At 43.5% G+C, this 13774-nt stretch overlaps 1 protein-coding gene across 3 annotated transcripts in view; it reads left to right on the forward strand.

Moving 5' to 3' along the window:
- RSRC1 (arginine and serine rich coiled-coil 1) overlaps positions 1 to 13774 on the forward strand; it is a 315683-nt gene that overhangs the window by 13489 nt on the left and 288420 nt on the right. For all 3 annotated transcript variants that reach the window (XM_084876045.1, XM_084876044.1, XM_084876046.1), the window contains exons 2-3: positions 1355 to 1550; positions 2625 to 2750. In XM_084876045.1, the coding sequence (XP_084732171.1) occupies positions 1357 to 1550; positions 2625 to 2750 (320 nt within the window). In that variant the 5' untranslated portion in view covers positions 1355 to 1356. The remainder of the gene's footprint in view (positions 1 to 1354; positions 1551 to 2624; positions 2751 to 13774) is intronic.

Raw genomic sequence — 13774 nt, forward strand, 5'->3', positions numbered from 1 at the left:
ATAAAAAAAGCTACGGTACATTTACACAATGGAGTACTACAAGGTTATAAAAAGAAAGAATCTCTTCCCTTTTATGACAGCATGGAGATTATTATGCTAAGCAAAATGAGCCAGTCAGAGAAAGGCACTCATCATGTGATCTCACTTGTACAATCCAATGAACAAAATAAACTGACAAACAAAATAGAACCAGAGACATGGATACTTGGTACAGACTGACAGATGTCAGAGGGCAGGTGCATGGGGGTAGATAAGGTGAAAGAAGGTGAAGAGAGTAGCCAAAGAACATGTATGTGTAGCCCATGGTCAGTGTCATAGGGAGGGGAGGGCAGAGTCGGGGGGGAAAAGCAAAGGGAATGTAAATGAGGGACATCTGTAATAAAGTCAACAATAAAAATATAATTTGAAAAAAACTTTAACTTCTAGTTTTATATTTTTCCTTTTGTATACTAAATGTAAAAACATTACCATAGCCAAATAGAAAATATTTTTAAAAAGAAAAAAACTTTATCCAGTTTTACCACTTAAATATTACCATTTTTTTATTTTTGCTCTTATTCATGTGTACATATTTTTAAAAATTGTATTCTCTATAGAGACAATTTTAATAATGGTATAATGGATATCTTTGTGGCTATATTTTTTTTAAAGAAAATTTTCAGATATATTCTTAGAAGTAGAATTGCTTTGTGAAAAAAAACCCAACATTTTTTATGACTCTTTATTTAAATCGTTAATTGCTTTTAGGAAGGAATATACCACCACTTTACTAGCAGTGTGAAGATTTGATTGACTTCACAATTACCTCATTAACTTTGTTACTTAAGTTAACATTTCCTCTCACAAATTTTACAAGTGAAATGTGATAGTATATTATTTCACTTTGTACTCTGTTGATGACTAATGACTTTTATCCATTTAAAAATGTAGAATTTTCAATTAGAAAAAGTAATTCTAAAAGATAGTAAAAGATGTTTTATCCTTAGGGAGTGTGAAAATGAAGGATTAGGTAGTTGATCCCTAAACCAAATATTATGTAATTAATCATAAATGCAACTTAAAATATAAAAAAATTGCTATAATGAGCTGTCTTCAGATTGACTCTTTTGAGAGACATTTGGAAAAATTTGGGATGAAGTTAAGTTGTTCATAAATTATAAAAACAGTTACTAAATTATAAAACCAGAAGACTATATTAAGAGATGTTTTTTATATTCTTGTCAAGAAGCCAGGGACATTTAAATTTTTACTTGAAGACTAAAAATTTTTGCAAAGTTTTAAAAAAATTGCTATATTAAATTTCATCCATAGTGCCATATGTTGGTAATAATTTTCTTTGAATTTAAACTTGTAGAAATGGGCCGCCGTTCATCAGATACTGAAGAAGAAAGCAGAAGCAAAAGAAAAAAGAAACATCGTAGACGGTCATCTTCAAGTAGCTCTTCAGATAGTAGAACATATAGTCGAAGAAAAGGTGGAAGGAAATCAAGGTCAAAGTCAAGATCTTGGTCCAGAGATCTTCAGCCTCGCTCACATTCGTATGATAGAAGGTGATTCCCATAATTTTTACCTATGTAGTAATGAGACTACATTCTTTCAAGTTCTCATATTTTTGTATATTTAATTTTTCTGGGTAAAAATTTTTCTTTTAGTAGTTATTCTATCTACTAAAAGAGAAATATGCAGATTGACCATCATTCCAAAACACAAAATCAAGATAGCTGCCCCCATGTGGTCAAAGATCCTGCCCCCATGTGGACACAAGATGGCTACCACAAGATGGCCAGCAGGGGAGGGCAGTTGGGAGGCAACAGGCCTGCAAGGGAGGGCAGTTGGGGATGATCAACCCTGCAGAGGAGGGCAGTTAGGGATGACCAGGCCAGCAGAGAAGGAAAGTTGGCGACAAACAGGCTGGCAGGGGAGCAGTTAGGCATCAATCAGGCTGGCATGGGAGTGGTTAGGGGGCCATCAGGCTGGTAGGCAGAAGCAGTTAGGGGCAATCAGAAAGGCAGGCAGGCGAACAGTTGGGACCCAGCAGTCCTGGATTGTGAGAGGGATGTCGGGCCTAAATAGGCAGTCGGACATCCCTCAAGGGTCCCAGATTGGAGGGGGTGCAGGCTAGGCTGAGGGACACCACCACCCTCGTACCCCCTACCGAGCATGAATTTCGTGCACCGGGCCTCTAGTATACTATACTATACTATACTATACTATACTATACTATACTATACTATACTAGTTATGAGGTTAAGTCCCAAACCGGAGGTGTTTTGTTATGTTTTTCCAGGTCCATCCCATGGGTTCAGTCTTTCTCCTTTGTCTATTCTTTGTAGACAAGTAGACATAAACTAGCATAATTCTCATGCTATGTTATCTAATAAAATTTGGAAGGATTGTATACTACTTAACACCTCCAAGGTCTTAATTTGTAGCTAATTCAATCACTAAATTATGAAATCAGTCATCTGACTGTTCAAGAGCAATAACATTTTATCTCTTTTTGCTTTATGGAAGGTGTAAGACAGTAAAAAGCGAGACAATTCTTTAGAATCTAGGTGATTTCTCCTTAATGCTCATACAAAGTTTTTTTTATAGCACTGATACTTGATTATATTTTATTTCAGACGGAGACATCGATCAAGCAGTAGCTCTTCTTATGGCTCCAGAAGAAAACGAAGTCGAAGTCGTTCCAGGGATTGGGGGAAGTCCTACAGAGTTCAGAGGTCTAGGTCGAAAAGCAGAACAAGAAGGTATGCCATATCAGATATTTATTGCTCTATAACACATCATCTCCACAGTTAGTGATCTAAAGCAACAATCGTTTATTTTCTCATGATTTTACAATTTTGACCTGAGCTCAGCTGGCAGTTTTTCTGCTAGTGTCATCTGGGTCACCTCTGTGGTTGTAGTTATCTGATAGCTTAACATGGTCCAGTGTGACCTCAGCTTAGGCATTTGGTATTGGCTGTTGGCTATTGGCTAGCGTGCTTTAGTTCTCCTGTGGTTGGTTTCTCATCCTCCAATAGGCTAGGCTGGGCTTTGTCACATGACGGGGAAAGTATTTCAAGAGGGTAAGAGCAGAAGACGCAAGATCTCTTAAGGTCTAGCCTCAGAAATAACCTAATGTGATTTGAAGTAAATGTTTATGTCCCGCCCCCCAGCCACTCTCTCTCACCCAATTCATATCTTGTGTCCCCAATCCCCAATATTACTGAATCAGGGTCTTTATGGAGGTAATTATGATTAAATGAGGTCATAAGGGTAGAGCCCTAAGATTAGGGCTGGTGGCCTTACAAGAAGAGGGAGATCATTCTCTCTCTTTGAGTGCGAACTCAGAGGAAAAGCCACGAGATGACAGCGAAAAGTCAGCCATCTACAAGCCAGGAAGAGCCTTTATCAGAAAGCAGATCAGCTCAGTATCTTGATCTTGGACTTGGAGCCCGCAGAACTATGAGAAATAAATTTATGTTGTTTAAGCTGCTCAATTTGTGGTATTTTGTTGTAGCAGCCCGAGCTGATTAATATAAGTTGTCACTTCATCTATGTTTTCTTGCCTTGCTCAGGGGCCAGTAATACAGAGAATGGCCTATCTGGGAAGAGTTGTACATGTTGGGCAATGGTTGAAAATATGGTTGAATGGGATGGGGTCCATGGTATTGAGGGACTTAATAAAAGTAGGTGTTTAGAACTTCTTGAAAGTTTTTGAACAGAAGAGTGTTAGTATCAAAACCAGAATTTAGTAAGATCAGCTTCTTTTTTCTGTTTAGTTCTTCTACTATTAGATTCTAGGTGTGGGGGTATATTAGCAGCCTGATTTTGTTATCTAGGCATAAAATTTTTATAAATTTCTATGAATCTGAAGTTGGATAATGGGAATAAAGTCCAGATGTTTAGCTTTTCTGACCTTGTAGTGTTTTGATTTAGTTTCATCTTTTTAGTACACACTCTGTATTTGGACTTAGTCTCTTCTTCTTTAGTCCACACGCCATGAATAAGCTTCTCTGTATTGTATGCCTTTGTACTCTATACATATTCTGGGGTTGCTAGCTTTGTTGTTTTGAGCATGCTTTCTTTCAGTTTCTTGCAACCTTTAATTCTCTTTTTCCTTAAATCCTTTTTTGATGTTTATCTTTGCACTCCGAAGTCAAATTTAATCCATTATTTCTCTTACCCATTGCACATGATTCCTGATATGTAATAGTTAAAATATGAATATTATGTCTTTGTAATATTCATATATTATAAACTCTTACAGGAAGAATCTTTTGGTACGTAACACAATGCCTTGCTTAGTAAACGTGTTTTGACTGGGTCATTAACTGGGGAAATGAACTCAGGTAGAGAGCTGTTTTATTAGTAAGGAAAAGTTTTATTGTTTATTGATTTGTAGAAGGAAAGCTTTATTTTAGATGTATTGATTTGTCTAAAAGCAGGCTGATTACCAGAAAACAAGGTCAGTTGAAATCTCCTATCAGTGGAAATAGAAATAGTAATCCATGCTTTTTTATGTCTTTTTTTTAGGTTATAGACTATTTTCACACACCCTGAATCAGTCAACCAGAGTTTGATTAGGGAAACAGAAGGCAATGAATTCCAAGCAATGGGATTTTAATATAGGGAATTAAAGGCCTATGCAACATTTAAAAGGGCTCAGGGAATTAGGGAAGCTGTCACTGATTAATTCAGCCAGAACTATCAAAGCTGGCTGTTTTCTCAGAAGTCACTGGAAATCTTAATAACTTTCTAGGTTTGTAGCAACAGAATGGGTGGTTCTCAAGAAACTACCTGGAAGCTGCTTCTCTGTCCAACTATGTACCTACCACTACCTCCAGAGGGAAATCTGGAAATGTTAATTTCTTTTCCTTTGCAATGCAAGGAAGAACTTAAAAGTAATGGCAGTAATGTGTAGTCAACAGCACACATGTTTAGCAATCTGTGTTTTATAACTATGTCAGGCTCTCTATTATGTTCCATTTGTCTCTGTGTCTGCCAGCATTATATAGTTTTGATTACTGTAGCTTTGTAATATATATCTTGAAATCAGGAATGTGAGGCCTCCAGCTTTGTTCTTTCTCAAGATTGCTTTTGTGTATTTAATAATTCTTGAATTCAAGGGATGAATCCAATTTGGTTATGGTGTATAATTGTTTTAATGTGCTGTTGAACTTAGTTTGCTAGTATTTTGTTGAGGTTTTTATGTCAGTATTCATCATGGATATTGGTCTGTAGTTTTCTTATAATATTTTTGTCTGGCTTTGGTATCAGGGTAATAATGCTGGCTCATAAAATGAGTTTGGATGTGCTCTCTCCTCTTCAATTTTTGGAAGAGTTTGAGAGAAATTTGCCTTAAATAAGAATTTATTTAAATGTTTGGTAGAAATTCTCCAGTGAAGCCATGTAGTTATGGGCTTTTATTTGCTGGGAGGTTTTTGATTTCTGATTCAATCTCCTTATTTGTTATAGCTCTGTTCATATTTTTGTTTCTTCATGATTTAGTCTCGGTAGGTTGTTTATATTTAGGAATTTATCCATTTCTATACGTTGTTTCTTAATCCTATTTATTATTTTGGTTTCAATTTTAATGCTTTCTCTCTAATATCTGATTTTAGTTTTTGAATCTCCTTGTTTCTTCTTAGTTAATCTAATTAAGGGATTACCAGTTTTGCTGATCATTTCATGAACAAATTCTTAGTTTTATTTATTTTTTAAAAATATTTTTTTCTATACCTTATTTTTCTGCACTAATTGTTCTTAATTCCTCCCTTCCTTCTGCTGATTTTTGGTGTAGTTTGTTCTTCCTTTACTAGTTCCTTGAGATGTAAAGCTAGGTTATTGATTTGAGATCGCTCATCTTTTTTAATGTAGGCATTTCCAGCTATTAACTATCCTCTTAAAACTGCTTTTGTTGCAGCCCATAAGTTTTGGTTTGTTATGATTTCATTTTCATTTGTCTCAAGATATTTTCTAATTTCCCTTGTGATTCCTTTGTTGAGTCATTGATTTTTCAACAATAAGTTGTTTAATTTCCACTTATTTATGGATTTCCCAGTTTTTCTGCTGCTATTGATTTCTAGTTTCATTCCATTGTGGTCAGCAAAGATAGTTTGTAAGATTTCAATCTTCTTAAATTAGTTTATGTGTGCCATGAGATGAAAAGATTGAAAATCTCTGGTTTAGACAAATGTATAACGACATGTATCCATCCGTATAGGTTCATATAGAGTGGTTTCAGTGCCCTAAAAATACGCTGTACTCTGCCTGTTTCACCCCATCTCCCTAACGTGTGACAACCACTGATCTTTTTACTGTCTCTATATATAGTTTGTCTTTTCCAGACTGTTATATGGTTGGAATCATACAGTATTTAGCCTTTTCAGATTGGCTTCTTTTACTTAGTAATATGTATTTTGGTTTCTTCCATGGCTTTGATAGCTCATTTTTTTTTTTTTTTTTTTTTTTTTTAGTACTATACAGGTTTCCTCACTATCCAAAAGTAGAATATCCCTATAAAACATTTCTTTTTTTTTTTTTTTTTTAAATCAATCTTTATTGTTCATATTATTACAAAGGTTCCTCATTTCTTCCCCCCTTCACCAGGTTCCCACCCCACCCTCTGCCCCCTCCCCATCCCCCATTGTCCTCATCCATAGGTGCACAGTTTATGTTCAGTCTCTTCCTCCCTCCCTCTCCCCGATAGTAAATCCCTTTTAAGATAGTAAATCTGTTACTTAGCATTTTCTCATATCAATAATACCTCCACATGCCCAATGATACACTTCACACAAAAGACATTTCCAAATAGGTCAACCAGCCTCATCCAGGCCCCACCCAAGGCACTCACAGATCAACACCCCAGCGCTATACTAACTCAACACATCCAGATCTAAGCCTTCATCACTTGATTCAGCAGACCCTCAAGTTCCCGCAAAAGTTTCTAGCCATGTCTGAGAGGCAGCCGTGGGCAGGTACAGGCGAGGAGCGAGCTGTTTCGGGCCTGGCTGCTCCGGGCCTGGCCTCTGTTGCTCTGGTTCGTTCCACAACCAGCTGCTCCGGGTCTGGTCACTGCCGCTCCCGACCTAGTTGCTCTGGACTTGGCTGTTGCTGCTACAGGCCTGGCCGCACCCGACCCGGCTGCTCTGGGACCGGTTGCTCCGGTCCCGGCCGCTCCGGGCCTGGCCGCTCCCAGCCTGACAGCCGCTGCTCCGGGCCTGGCTGCTCCCAGCCTGGCAGCCATTGCTCCTGGCCTGGCCGCACCAGACCCTGCTGCTCCGGGCCTGGCCGCTCCCAGCCTGGCAGCTGCTGCTCCGGGCCTGGCCGCTCCCAGCCTGGCAGCCACTGCTCCGGGCCTGGCCGCACCAGACCCGGCTGCTCCGGGCCTGGCCGCTCCCAGCCCGGCAGCTGCTGCTCCGGGCCTGGCCGCACCAGACCCGGCTGCTTCGGGCCTGGCCGCTCCCAGCCTGGCAGCCGCTGCTCCGGGCCTGGCCGCACCAGACCCGGCTGCTTCGGGCCTGGCCGCTCCCAGCCCGGCAGCTGCTGCTCCGGGCCTGGCCGCACCAGACCCGGCTGCTTCGGGCCTGGCCGCTCCCAGCCCGGCAGTCGCTGCTCCGGGCCTGGCCGCACCAGACCCGGCTGCTCCGGGCCTGGCCGCTCCCAGCCCGGCAGCTGCTGCTCCGGGCCTGGCCGCACCAGACCCGGCTGCTCCGGGCCTGGCCGCTCCCAGCCTGGCAGCCGCTTCTCCGGGCCTGGCCACTCCCAGCCTGGCAGCCACTGCTCCGGGCCTGGCCGCACCAGACCCGGCTGCTCCGGGCCTGGCCGCTCCCAGCCTGGCAGCTGCTGCTCCGGGCCTGGCCGCACCAGACCCCGCTGCTCCGGGCCTGGCCGCTCCCAGCCTGGCAGCCGCTGCTCCAGGCCTGGCCACTCCCAGCCTGGCAGCCACTGCCCCTGGCCTGGCCGCACCAGACCCGGCTGCTCCGGGCCTGGCCGCTCCCAGCCTGGCAGCCGCTGCTCCTGGCCTGGCCGCACCAGACCCTGCTGCTCCGGGCCTGGCCGCTCCCAGCCTGGCAGCCACTGCTCCGGGCCTGGCCGCTCCCAGCCTGGCAGCCGCTGCTCCTGGCCTGGCCGCACCAGACCCGGCTGCTCCGGGCCTGGCCGCTCCCAGCCTGGCAGCCGCTGCTCCTGGCCTGGCCGCACCAGACCCGGCTGCTCCGGGCCTGGCTGCTCCCAGCCTGGCAGCAGCTGCTCCGGGCCTGGCCGCACCAGACCCGGCTGCTCCGGGCCTGGCCGCTCCCAGCCTGGCAGTCGCTGCTCCGGGCCTGGCCGCACAAGACCCGGCTGCTCCGGGCCTGGCCGCTCCCAGCCTGGCAGCTGTTGCTCTGGGCCTGGCCGCTCCCAGCCTGGCAGCCGCTGCTCCAGGCCTGGCCACACCAGACCCAGCTGCTCCGGGCCTGGCCGCTCCCAGCCTGGCCGCCGCTGCTTCAGGCCTGGCCGCACCCGACCCGGCTGCTCCGAGCCTGGCCGCTCCCAGCCTGGATGCTCCGTGCTTGGCTACTACTTTTCTGGGCCTGGCTGCTCCCAACCCGGCTGCTCTGGGCCGGGCTTCTCCGGGCCCAGCCACTCCGTGTCTGGGTGTTCCTGGACTGGCCACCCTGGGCTTGGCCGCCTCTGCCTCAGGCCTGGCTGCCACTGCCCCAGGTCTGGCTGCTCCAGTGCTGGCCGTTGATGCTCTTGTTCTGGCTGCTGCTGCTCTGGGGCCTGGCCACTGCTGCTCCGGGCCCAGCTGCCACTGCCTTGTGCCTGGCCTCTCTAGGCCTGGTCGCCGCTGTTCCAACATTCTGTCCCTTTTTTCTCTTTTTTTTTTTTTTTCTTTTAAAAAAACAAAACAAAACGCATTTATGTTGCAATGTTGGCTGGTGCGTTGAGTTCTGACTTAGTCTTTGATTTTTCAAGATCTTCTTTGTATTCTTTCTTAAGTAATTTTACTATCATTTGCTCTCACTTGATTTCTTCACATTGAGAACTTCTTTGGTTTCTTCCTCCTTGTCCTGGGAGCTCAGCAGGTTGGCCTGTGGCACCCCTTTGTTCTCCGCGGGCTCCCGCGCTGCTCCAGCCTGTTGCCGGGGTCGGCGCCGCCCAGGAAGCAGCCCCCGTCCTTGGCTCCGTTGCCAGCGCTCAGCAGTCGAAGGCTCAGGGGCACCCCCCCCACTGGGGGCCCCGTCGCCCGGCTCCTTGCTGGCGCCCAGCTGGCCGGTGTCCGGCAGGGGCTCCTGCTCCTCGTCGCGTTCCTCCAGTCTGGGGCTTTCTTTCTCCCTCCCACTAGGGGAGTCCAGGATCAGAGTCAACAGACTGTCCTCTGCGCACAGTGTGCGCGACTCCGGGGGCTCGGCCTTTTGCCGCGCTCCCAGGACTCCACCTCACAGCTCCGTCTCCCCCTGCCCGAGCCTGGGTCCCCAGGGACTGGCCCAGACCTGGAGTTCGGGGCGGTCTGGACTGAGGCTCAGAGCTGCCGCCGGAGGCTTTGTTTCTTCCGGCTAGGGTAATCCAGCATCAGAGTCAACATTCAGTCCTCTGCGCGCCATGTGCGCGCGACTCCGGGGGCCCCGCATTTCGCCCTCCCCCGGGATTGTCTCCCCCTGCCGGAGCCTGGGTCCCCAGGGTCTGGCACATAACTTGGGGCTCAGCGCTGCCGGTTCGGGGGTTCAGCCCAGGCTGGGGGTTCTATTTCCTTCCTGCTAGGGAACGCCAGGCAGCACCCAGCCCTCTCCTCCTCTCCGGCTGCGACCTCTCCGCGCGCGCGCGCGTGTGTGCGAGCGCGCAGCATGTCTCCGTACCTTAGGCTTTTTTTCAGCTCCTCTGATTTTCCTTCTGGTTGTCTCCCTCCTTCCTATTGTAGAGTTTTCAGTCAGTCGACTACCTGTAGCTCTGGGCAATGTCCACTCTACATTTTAGTTGTATTCCCTTGAAATTGTTGTGAGCTGCTGCGGCTAGGTGTATACCCGAGCAGCCATCTTGGGTCCTCCCCCAAGGGTCCCTATAAAACATTTCTTAATAGTGCAAAGGGTGATGTGTATCCCCAGGTTTCTGAAAGTTCGAGTTATGCCACTTTGCTTTTATAAAGATATATATTGGTACTTGTTTTTGCAAACCAAAATAAATCTGATGAAATTTCTTCTTCTTTTTTTTAATCCTCACCTGAGGATATATTTTTTCATTGATTCTAAGAGAGAGGAAGATAGAGGGAAGAAGGAAGGGAGGGAGAAAGAGAGAGAAAGAAAAATATTGATTGATTACCTCCCACATGCCACCTGACTGGGAATCAAACCGGAAACCTGAGTATGTGTCCTGACCAGGAATCGAACCCGAGATCCATGGGACAATGCTCCAACCAATTGAGCCTCACCAGCCAAGGCTAAAATTTCGACTTTTAGATAAAAGCCATTGTGTATTAATGTAGATCTTTGGTAAAAGTGAAATGGCATAACTTAAACTTTTAGAAAGTGGGGATTTATCCATTCGCCTGCTGAAGGACATCTTGGTTGCTTTCAGGTTTTGGCAATTTTGAATAAAGTTGCTATAAATATCTATGTTTTTATGTGAACATAAGTTTTTAACTTCTTTGGGTAAATATCAAAGAGTATGGTTGGTGAGTCTTATGGTAAGAGTATACTTAGTTTTGTGAAAAACTGCCAGACTGTTTTCCAAAGTGGCCATACCATTATGCTTTCCCACCAGCAATGAATGACAGGTTCTCACTAGCATTTGGTGTTGCCAGATTTTGGCCATTTTAATAGGTTTTTAGGTATCTTTTTATTTTAATTTGCATTTCTCTAATGACTTACGATGTGGAACATCTTTTCATTTACTTATGTGCCATTTGTGTATCTTTTTTGGTGAACTGTTTCATAAGTTCTTTGCCCTGTATTTTAATAGAGTTGCTTATTTTCTTATTGTTGAATTTTAGAAGTTCTTTGTATATTTTAAAAATGTGTCTTTTGCAAAGTTTCCCCCAGTTAATGGATTGTTTTCTTTTTGTGGACATTGTCTTTTGCAGAGTAGACTGTTGTTGTTTTTTTTTTTTTTTTTTAAATCAGACTGATATTTTGAAAGGAAAGTATGTGGCATTTTATAAACAACTTCAAAATCCTTAGTGTCATTCAAGTATATTTTCATTGTTTTTAAAACTTTTTTCCCCCTGGTGATTAGGACTGTAAAAATCTCTCTTTGCAACTTTCAAATAATGCAATATGGATTATTATCTACTAGAGGCCCCATGCACGAAATTCAGGCACTCAGGGAGGGAGGTTCCTTCAGCTCAGCCTGTGCCCTCTCTCAGTCCCAGAGACCTCAGGGGATGTCCGACTGACGGCAGACATTCTTAGTGCTGCCATGGAGGTGGAAGAGGCTCCCGCCACTGCTGCTGTGCTCGCCAGCCTTGAGCCTGGCTCAGGGCCTCTGGCTGAGCAGCCTCCACCTGTGGGAGCGCACTGACCACCAAGGGGCAGCTCTGCATTGAGCATCTGCCCCCTGGTGGTCAGTGTGCATCATAGTGATCAGTCGTTCCACTATTCAATTTTCTTCATCTTTTTAAAAAAATATATTTTATTGATTTCTTAAAGAGAGGAAGGGAGAGGAATAGAGAGTTAGAAACATTAATCAGCTGCCTCCTGCACACCTCCTACTGGGGATGTGCCTGCAACCAAGGTACGTGCCCTTGACCAGAATTAAACTTGGGACCTTTCAGTCTGCAGGCTGACACTCTACCCACTGAGCCAAACTGGTTTCAGCTCAGTCAGTTTTCATATTAGCCTTTTATTATATAGGATAGTCACCATGCTGTACAATTCATTCCCACAACTTAATTATTTTATAACTAGATGTTTGTACTTTTAACCTTCTTCACCTATTTTTTAAAGAAGTTTTAAATTTTAATGTACTGTAGCTTATTTATTATTTCTTTCATGGATTATTCATTTGATGTTATGTCTAAAACATAACTGCCCTATCCAAGGTCATCTAGGTTTTTTCTTTTATTTTATAGGAGTTTTATAGTTTTGTGTTTTACACTTAGGTCTATAATTCATGTTGAGTTAATTTTTGTCAAGGGTCTAAGGCAGCGTTTTTCAATCGCTGTTCCCCGGCACACTAGTGTGCCGCGAGATGTTGCCTGGTGTGCCGTAGGTGCAGACAAGACAAGAATTTTATAATTTTTCACTATTTTGTTTACTTAATATTTCATAATAAAGTAATTATAAAATACTTTCTTTGTGTTTATTTGATTCCTATTCAAGAGAATTACTTTATATATAGTCAATATAGGCACAGAGTTAAATTTTTTAACATTTTCTAATGGTGGTGTGCCTCGTGATTTTTTTCATGAAACAAGTGTGCCTTTGCCCAAAAAAGGTTGAAAAACACTGGTCTAAGGTCAGTGTACAGGTTCATTTTTTTCTTGCATGTGGATATTCAGTTTTTCTAGTACCATTTGTTGAAAAAATTATCTTAGTTCCATTGTATTAATTTTGCCCCCAAATCAGGTAACTCTATTTATGTGGGTCTATTTCTGGGCTCTCTATTCTGTTCCATTGTATTAGTTCTTTTTCTAATACCATACTGTCTTTATTACTTACTGTAGCTTTATAGTAAGCCTCCAAGTTGAATAATATCAGTCTCCCAACTTTATTTTTCTTCTTTAATATTGTGTTGACTATTATCTTTTGCCTTTCCATATAAACTTTAGAATCAATTTGTTGATATTTATCAAATAACTGGCTAGGATTTTGATTGGGGTTATATTGACTCTATAGATCAGTTTGAGAAGAATTGTCATCTGGCCAATATGGAGTCTTCATATCCATGAACATGGAACATATCTCTGCTACTTAATTCTGCTTTGATTTCATTGATCAGAGTTTAATAATTTTCTTCACATAGATATTGTATACTAGTATATTTTGTTAGATTTATACCTAAGTACTTAATTTTTGGGGTGCTAATATAAATTATATTCTTTTAAATTCACCTGCCCATTTCTGCTATATAGGAAACTTTTAATTTTGTGATATTTTCATATTTAACAAAAACTTACAAGGGTAATATAAAGAATTCCTATATACACTTCACATATCTTAATTGTTGACATTTTGTTAATAGTTATATCTTTATATAATGTGTATGCATTGATATAGTTTTATAACTTTTAAGTGTTTGTCTTTTAAATTCTATAGCAGAATTAGAAGTGCTATATCACTATTACAATATTAAATTTTTTTTATTTGCTTATATGTTTACCTTTACCAGTGAGCTTTATCCTATGTAATAAAAGGCTAATACACAAATCAACTGGATGGCAGAACAACTGGTCGCTATGACATACTGACCACCAGGGGGCAGATGCTCAACATAGGAGTTGCCACCTGGTAGTCAGTAAGCTCTCACAGTGGGAGTGCAGCTCAGCCAGAAGCCGCGCTCATGGCTGGCAAACAGCGGTGGTGGCGGGAGCCTCTCTGCCTCCCCGGCAGCACTAAGTATGTCTGACTGACAGCTTAGGCCCGCTCCCCATGATGAGTAGTCCTAAGACATCAGTTGGACATCCCCCGAGGGCTCCTGGACCGCAAGAGGGCAGAGGCCAGCTGAGGAACCCCTCCCCCACATGTGCATGAATTTTATGCATCAGGCCTCTAGAAGTTTCATATGCTTTCATGTTTCTGTTCAGTGTCCTTTCATTTAAGTTACAGGCCTGCCCCTCCATTAGTTGGATTTTCTTTATTTCTCCCAATAA

This window comes from Pipistrellus hanaki (assembly GCF_964339955.1).
Source record: "Pipistrellus hanaki genome assembly, chromosome: 2".
Taxonomy (NCBI): Eukaryota; Metazoa; Chordata; class Mammalia; order Chiroptera; family Vespertilionidae; genus Pipistrellus; species Pipistrellus hanaki.